General features: G+C 42.2%; 1 protein-coding gene across 1 annotated transcript; it reads right to left on the reverse strand.

The window, feature by feature from the left end:
- Positions 1 to 260: 260 nt before the first annotated feature.
- On the reverse strand, positions 261 to 8924 carry LOC113406194 (uncharacterized protein CXorf21-like). Its single transcript, XM_026649379.1, has 2 exons — positions 8861 to 8924; positions 261 to 1131 (listed from the first exon to the last, which is right to left on the reverse strand). The coding sequence occupies exon 2, from the start codon at positions 1128 to 1130 to the stop codon at positions 261 to 263; it is 870 nt and encodes a 289-aa protein (XP_026505164.1). The 5' UTR covers position 1131; positions 8861 to 8924.
- Positions 8925 to 9129: the final 205 nt, after the last annotated feature.

Below are 9129 nucleotides of genomic sequence, written 5' to 3' on the forward strand. Positions count from 1 at the left end.
GACCAACTTGGGTGGGTGAAAGCGCCAAGCTTTCAAACCACACAGAGATCTTTTTCAGGACCAGATCTGTGTAGCTCGAAAGCTTTTATCTTTGGCCAACAAAAATTGGTCAAATAACAATACTATTAGTTATAACAGGGTTTAATTCAATAATACCAGAAAAGTACTAAACTGAGAACTTAACATTTGTATTTACAAAACCTGTAAGCTTTCTAGCTGCAGACCACCTTAATGCCACCAGTCTACATACTGATGCTGCTTTATTGCGAAATATGCAGACTAGGGGTGCTTATTTCACTAGATACTTTTCCACTGGCCAGTCGTAACAGGCAGTTAATGACCATGTCTTTGGCCTTGGTGGTCTCCATATTCCTCTCTCGTGATATCTGCATGCTGATTTGGTCTACGTTGGTCATGATGAGCTCAGAGGTCAGGATCTGAGTGGGGGATGCACTGTTGACCATGCTGTCCATGATATACTGCTTGTACAACTCCACCACTTTCTGCTCTAGGTAGTCATTCAGTATTGAATTGGAGAGTGGCTGCTGGTGTTGCATTATGCTGGTCACTCGCCAGCATGACGAGTACCCTTGGACGGGCTTGCGAATGAGGTCATTGGTTGGCATCCTCATGGATTCCATAGGCGGAGGAATCTCTGATGACTCCAAAAATGGGCCTATCCCACTGTCACAGGTAAAATCTGTTGTTACTGAGCTGATAGGCATCACATGGCCTCCAGCAATGTGTAAATCATTGTAATTCTTGCAAATGCTTTTACAGGAAGAAGGAACCAGGTAGGTATCTCTACTTGTGGATTCTCCAGACATATCCCCAACTGGAGATGTTTGCCTTTCAAACTCTGTGCTCTGAATAACCTGCAGTAAAGTCTCTTTCTGTCTTCCGTTGTGTTTGCTTCCTTTTGAATGGACTGAAGAAAAGAACTTGCTCACAGACCTGCACCTCTGAAAGAGACTTCTGCCCTGTGTTTCATCCATGGAGGAATAGGTAAAGCCACACATGGAGCTCATCTCATGCACCTTCTCCTCTGCTGCTCGTTTTCTGTAGAGCTTGGAACTCAAGAAGTCGTCACAAAAATAGGGGATTCCACAAAGATACCCTTCTGACAACATTCTTGAAAAAAGAGGAAATGAGACATCAAAGATTAAATTAGATCATCGTTATTAGGAATAACCCAACAGGACGATGGAACAGAAAAACAACAAGAAAAGGCAAATAGTTCATTTGTTTGTAAAAAGACTTTTGTATTGATTATGTTCCCCCTGAAAATCTGTTATTGTTTGCATATAGATTAGCTTCAGATCAGGATATTACCATGAGAGTTTCTCACTTTTTAAATGGCTTGAGTGAATGCAGTGAGCGTCTAGTTCTCAAACTTTTGTACTGGTGACCCCATTTTAAATAGCAAGCCTTTGAGTGTGACCCCCCCCTTATAAATTAAAAACACTTTTTAAATATATTTAACACCATTATAAATGCTGGATGCAAAGTGGGGTTTGGGGTGGAGGCTGATAGCTCGCGACCCCCATGTAATAACCTCACAACCCCCTGAGAGGTCCCGACCCCCAGTTTGAGAACCTCTATGTTAGACCAATCACATAAAATAATTTTATGCACACTACCACATGCAATATACTGTGTTTTTGTTTTATAAGGGTATTTTGTGCAATGGCTTGTGGTTTATATCTATGTGGTTTCTGCAGAAAATGTATTGATTTCAGCGGGTGGCCATAAAAGGTGATTTTTTTTCCATTCTCCATGCACATTCAAGCTATGGGATTTATTCCAAAACTTGAAGGCCTTCACATGCCACCATTGGAAAAGGTGGATCTCAGCTTCATGTTCTGAGTGTAACTTCTTCCTTCTTCTCAGGCTGAACAATTGTTATTTTCGTGGTTTCTTTTTTAATTTAAAAAACACCACCATATAGTGATTATACAAATTTCTGTAATTGGACTGACTGATAACCATTATTAGCCAGTCCAAATGGTCACTTTGAGTTCCCAAATTGAGACAGCTAGGGCCTGGTTTTCAGACATTCTCAATACCCACAGCTCCTGTTCACTTTGGTTGGAGTTTTGGATGTTCAGCAGTTCTGGAAACAGGGCCACACTATCTGAAGTCAGACACCCAGAAATCAAGGCTCCCAAAATCATTAGATAGTTTTGAGAATTTAGGCCGTATAGTATAGTTACAGAAAAATAGCCATACAATGATTATTGAAATCAGACACTTAGAAACCAGTCAGAGTGCATAGAACTGTGTAACTGGGAGACACATGCATCACTATGCATCAGCAAATGTTCAGCATCCCTGCACTCTGATCATTCAATTTCAGTATAATTATTCATAATTACACATCAGTTTTTCTAAACCAGTGGCAGGAAAATATCCTGTATGAAAGGGGTCCTAGACCAGTCCCACATGGTATAGCAAAGAGGAAGTTGAGTTTTACCAAGCAGATTTCACATGTTCAAATCACTTTTATAGTACAAAACTACCAAGTGATCGGTGAGAAATTAAAGCCTTCATTTTAGTAATGTGTAGGACTCTTCATTTAACATTTAATCCAATTATAAAATGTAATAGGCACAGATATTTTCTCCGCAGGCAGGAACACATGTTATAGATATTTTTCAGTTTATTTGACTGTTTCAGGACACCAGAACTGAGTGCACACAAGTGACTGGAAAATGCTTATACAAACTGTGAAAGGAAAGGTGGTATCATTATGTGGCACATAGGATACTACATGCCAACTTTGTGGTTGTCGCTCATTATTGGTGGGTGTGATAGGGCTTTCACCTCCTCCAAGAGCCATTCCTTGCATTACAGCAGCCATTACAAAATGTTGCAATACATATTGGACAAAGTCCTGGTCCTGGCTATGGAACCGTCCTCTGAAACTGGGGCAGAAAGGAGCTGTCAGCAGGAGAGGACAGGCCCATTAGAGCAAGAACCCGTTCTGAGTTAGGAGGGAGGAGAAAGCAATTCACCCAGGGCCTCTCAGAAGGTAATCTGTGTGGAGATAATATCTACATACATATGTTAGGGACTCTGGGTTCTGGCTGTCCTCTCTCCCTGTGGCAACTCCATGGTTACCACAGCCTATGACTGCAGAAACTGTGGTTAGCAGAACACAGGAAGAGACATGGACTGGTGTCCATGGAGGGGTCCAGAGAGGGGGAGATCTCTTTCCCATGAGGACACCTTGCCCCCTCAGATGACTGGTTTCTAGCATCCCTTCCTTTTAAACAGCTACAGAAACCCTATCGGGGGTTTAATTGCCCTTAGGATTAGTTGCTGCTGGTTTACTTTATTTATTAGCCACACTAAGAGAGCCATGAAAATCTACTGCAGAATGCCAGTTAAATTCTGCTTCTCTCATAGCAGGAGGAGATGCCAAAATAGTTCTCTCCTATAGTCTTTCACAGGAAAGAGTAGTGTGTTGGCTTTAACTTTGGTCAGAGCAAAGGTGGAATTATTGTGATACTGACCCATATACTTATTTTTGGTGTAAATATTGAGAAACAAGTAAAACTATATATTACATGATCTATCCCATTTCTAATAATTGTACATAGTCTGTGCCCAGTTTATGTAGCATGTGTCATCATTGTTTTCCCAGCTGCCAGATGTACCATTCTTCTATCACAAAGTGATGTAGCAGGGAATTGAAACTGCTGGTTTCATTTCTTTGGCCAAATTCTGTAGTTCTTATTTTCAGGGTTAGATCACACCCAGAAAAGTCATGAAACTGAGCAAGTTCAGACCCACAGAGTACTTGGAAAAATCTAGTTGGCTGAGTGGGCTTTACCCTCTTGCTCTGTAGAGGACTGTTTCCCTTTCAGCCTGCAGATGTTCCCAGATCTTCAAGCGAAATCATGCTGAGGTGAGAGGCAATTCTGAGGGCCTGGACATTTACACAGGAGCTCAATACATTCACGTTATCCCCTCCATCCTCTGCCCATCAGTTCAGCTAGAGGCAGGTTGCCATGGTCTCGCTACTGGCAACTGGCCACACAGAGGGGATTTGCATGTGGAAAGGGTCAGCATTATTTCCTGCAGGTGCTTTTTCTTTGGTAAGAGAAGAACAGTTATTCCCAGTTCCACTTTCTCCTGCCTCCAATACACATGCACACCACAGAGTCCCAAATGCACAGAGATTGTGTATAAGGGATTCCACAGAGTTGGAGCAATGATAGGATTTCATGTTCCTTTAGATCAGTCCATTTTTCTCCTGTCCTCCCTTGAAAAATTCACATGGATGTTTCATTCCATGGGGGACAGAGAGAGCAGATGGCCTAGTTCACAGTCTTTACTCTTGACATGTTTTGCCCTGAGACAGGGCTGCTGGACTTTTCCCTTGCTTGGTTGTTATTTTTTAATATGGTGATTGATTAAATTCTAAAGGAATACTAGCACAGCTTGCACTGGGGAGGAATAAAAGAAGCACTGCCTGTTATAAATTCTTTATTACCTTTATCTTTTTGGTTTTTAAAACCAAATCCCTGGCATATGCCTTAACCTGGATATTTTTTGCATTTCAGTCAGGGCCGGCTCTGGCTTTTTGCTCAGCTGGTGCCTGGAGCCGGCCCTGATTTCAGTGGAGAGAAGAGTTGACCCTTGATCTATGCTGCTAAGGTTAGTGTGACTAAGTGAGCCTCTGCGTAAATGCCCAGAACCCAGCAATATCATAGGCTTTCTCAGACTGGCAGATCCATTGCTTGGAGACGATGGCAATGTGTGTACAAACAGCCCAGTGCATAGCTGATAGAGAAGCTATATAGCTACATAGAATTGAACTGACTGCCTGGCCTAGGCTAAGCAAGAGCCTGGAGCAATATATATATAAGAAGAGTAATAATAAAATCTGCTTGTCCCTTAAAAAGCCTGAGCGAGGTGGAGGATTTCTAGAGAAAGTGAAAGGAATGTAGTACAGCTAGTGGGCACAAGGATATGTGGGATGGGGCTTTTAGAAAGGGATGGACGCAAATACATTTGGGCATGCAAGGTCCCAAAGTATGGTCCTAAATAACCTTACAGGTGTGCTGTTCGGTGTCTGGAGTTCAGCTTTGTATGTGATCCCTATACATATACAAGGCTTCCTAGAATCATAGGTGCAAATAATCCCTTATCCCTTCCTGAGGGGGAATGAAAATCCTATGGATCCCTTTCAGGAAATCCTCTCCCACCCCCTAGGACTCAGAGAAGCCCTTCCATGAGGTCTGGATCCCGGTGGGGGGATGGGAGGATGTAGAGCCAAGGCCCACCCTATAGGGAGTTTATACAAAAGTTATAGTGACCATCAGTATTAACTTTATGCCTTATGGCACTTACTTCCTACTCCCATCTTGAGGAGCAGTAGCTGGAAGTGGAGCCCTGACAGTGCAGTGTCTGTGGAGCCTCACTGGCAGGATCCATAGGGGGCTAGGAAGAGCCAGGAAAGAGGGCAGAACCATAAGATTTCCATGACGATGGCCATGCCTGTGGTGGATTCCCTGACATCCCCAGATTTAGGAAACTGAACCTCCTGCTCATGGCTTAAATTCAGCTGGAGCTGTCCAGAGCAAAGCTCTGATCAATATTTTCAAACCCACAGGACAGAAGCCCTGAGCCCCGGGGAGCTCCGGGAAATACTTTATGAGAATTTAAGCCCTGCTCCTGCTCATTTGATGAGGAGTAACTTGCCCCCTTCCACCGCCCAACATGTACACAATGGAACAGTCTTGTACAAATTCTCCATGGGGAACCCCAATAAGTTTCCAGTCCCCTACACCTTTTTGTCCAATTTGGTCTTTATTTCAGGTCAGAAAAGGTTCCCTGGGCCATATACTCTAAATTGCATTTTGCAAGACTCTGCATCTGAAAAGCCTTATAGCAAAGCTGTGTGACGTTGCACTCTATACGATTTTATAAATATATGTTAATGAGTGAATATAATGTAACTGGAATATGCTTCATGCAAAAGGTCTCTTGTAAGGTATCGTTACAAAGCTTATAATCTACTGAGTGTGGTCATCTTATTTGTATAAATGTATCACTCTTGTATCTGAAACTAGAAATATGAAATATAACTCTGAGAGCCTATTGTAATTATGCAAAGTGTGGGCCATTAATGGTGGTTTGGAATCTTGATGGCTCCCATCAACCAGGACAATTGACTGTGGATGGCTCTGTTTGCAAGCAAGCCTTTCTGTGAGTCAGGCTGGGAGGAATGAAGGCTTGGGGTCCTGCAGTGACATGTGATCATGTCACCTGAACTGGAATCCATCTTTAACCTGGTGTCTTTCCATTGAGAAGGAGGGGGTGGGAACCCAGAGAGGGACAAAGGATTCCCGCCTTATGCAAAAGATATATAAATGGGTGGAACAGAACAAAGGGGAGAGCCATCATGAAGAATCCCCTAGCTACCACCTGAGCAGGAACAAGAGCTGTACCAGGGGAAAGAATTGTGCCCAGGCCTGGAAGGTGTCCAGTCTGAGGAAAAAATTTACTGAAGCATCTCTAAGGGTGAGATTATCTGTATTCAGTTTGATTAGACATAGATTTGCGTGTTTTATTTTATTTTGCTTGGTGACTTACTTTGTTTTGTCTGTTACTACTTGGAACCACTTAAATCCTACTTTCTGTATTTAATAAAATCACTTTTTACTTATTAATTAACTCAGAGTATGTATTAATACCGGGGGGGGGGCAAACAGCTGTGCAAATCTATCTATCAGTGTTATAGAGGGTGAACAATTTATGAGTTTACTCTGTATAAGCTTTATACAGGGTAAAATGGATTTATTTGGGGTTAAACCCCATTGGGAGTTGGGCATCTGAGTGTTAAAGACAGGAACACTTCTTAAGCTGCTTTCAGTTAAGCCTACAGCTGTTAGGGGACATGATTCAGACCTGGGTCTGGGTTTGCAGCAGGCAAGCGAGTCTGGCTCAAACCAGGCAGGGCACTGAAGTCCTAAGCTGATAGGGCAGGAAAGCAGGGGCAGAAGTAGTCTTGGCACATCAGGTGGCAGCTCCCCAGGGGGGTCCTGTGATCCAACCCGTCACAAGCTGTTGTTAAATATTTACAGTGACTGTGCCTCAAGTGCTTCTATTTGGAGTTCATTATACTGCTCTGTTGCCATTATGGCTAAGAACCTTTCCAAATAGTAAATAAACATTTTTCTTCATTAGTCTCAGACAAGATCTCCTTTGCCTACTGCCACCTAAAGCTAGGAGTTATTTCCTTCCCTTGTGTATAACTTTCTTGAGGGTGTTTGCCAACTGTGATTATGATTCCTCTGAATCTTCTCCTTGTCTAGATTACAATTACATGGGTCAAATCTTCCAAACTAGCTGCCTAAATTATACGAAACATGAATTTGCCTGCACAAAGGGGGTACAAAGGAACATAGGAATTGCCCTTCTGGATTGGGCAGTTGCTGTCTCTAATCCAATAACCTGTCTCTGACAGTGGTCAATACCAGATGCTTCAGAGGAAGGTGGGAAAAAAAAACCTCCATAATGGGCAATCATGGCACTACCTACCCATAACTAACTCTGCTAGTGTGAAACCGAAGCCCAAGGGTTTCAGCCCTGCTGCCCAGGGCTGAAACCGAAGCCTGAGCACCACTTCAACTTCGACTCCAGGCAGTAGGGCTCTGGCTTTAGCTTTGGGCAGTGGGGCTCAGGCGTCAGCTCCCGCCCAGGACCCCAGCAAGTCTGGCACCAGCACTGGCAACCCCATTAAAACCCACTGGCAACCCACAGTTTGAGAACCCCTGTACTAGACAATTTAGAGGGATACAATCTTTGTTTCTACACATCTACATGTCTCTCTTATAAGTAAATTTAAATCTCTTGTTTAGTCCGTCTTAACTTTGTGGATTTTGTATGTGCATTTTAAAGCTATATCCATGTTGTGACAATTCATTAATATTTTGCATCTGAAGTAATTGGAGCAGGGGGAAATGGATCCATGTGCTCTTGTCACTGAAAGTGTTACACTTACTAGGAGTGGGGGACAGAGAAAGAGCTACAGTACATTGCTATTGAAACTATTGCCATTTTATGAAGAGTGAACAGGAGGAGAGTGCATGAACCTGACCATGGAATGAAAGGGTTACATCTGCTGGGGACTACATGTAAGCGAGAAAGAGAGAGTGTGTGTGTGTGTGTGCGCACTCCTGAATTTGCTGTGAGTCTAGAAAATGCAAGGATTAAAGGTCCTACGGGTAATATTTATTTTAACCATAATTGGGTTGCTCAGAAAAATTCTAAAGCTTTTGACACAGATATACAATATCCATTTTTTACTTAGGGGAAACAATCTGCATATGCAGTACTCTACCTCTAAGCTGTCGCTTGGATAACTTCCTAACTCATACACACACGTCAATGAAAAATGGTATAATCAGCATAAAAGCAGCACATTCAATTACACTTGCTTTAAAAGTATTACATAATGTAGATGATTATTATTTTATTACTTGCATTATGATAGTGCCTAGAGCCCTAGTCATGTACCAAGAGCCCACACAGGATCTGAGTGACTATGTTTTCATATCCTTAAGCCACATCAAAGACTAACTATTGTGACTCATGGTTCTGGAGGCTGATACACTAGACTGGAGTTTGTAATATACTTACCATTTCTGAAGGAACCAGAAATTGCATGTGGAAATTCACAGAGGCTATGTAAAATCCTTGCAAACCTACACTGCCCAAATGCCAATCAGACAAAGATTATCTGGATTTTACCAATGTGATTGCCAATCAGACACTAACAAGCCAAGTGTAGAGGCAAGAAAAATATTTACAGAGAATTGTACAGTGTATAATATGTTTTAGTTCTTACCTTCAAGGCTTAGCTGCTTTCCTGAGACAGAAGATAAACAACAGCAAATGACCATGCAGAAAAAAATTGTAGTTCTTCCAGACAGTTTAAAAGCTCACTTGTATGTAGCTTTTTTTACATTGCAAAGATTACATGTATTTTGTTTCTCACTCTCCATTACTCAGAAGAATTAAAGGGAAGTCCCTGGGAGATTTGGACGTTTTATAACTGACTTATTAGATCCACACCACATTAGACTCTTTCTTCCTCTTTTTATGCCAAAATGAAAC

The sequence above is a fragment of the Terrapene carolina genome, unplaced genomic scaffold (genome assembly GCF_002925995.2).
Source record: "Terrapene carolina triunguis isolate 2854851 unplaced genomic scaffold, T_m_triunguis-2.0 Scaffold23, whole genome shotgun sequence".
Lineage (NCBI taxonomy): Eukaryota > Metazoa > Chordata > Testudines > Emydidae > Terrapene > Terrapene triunguis.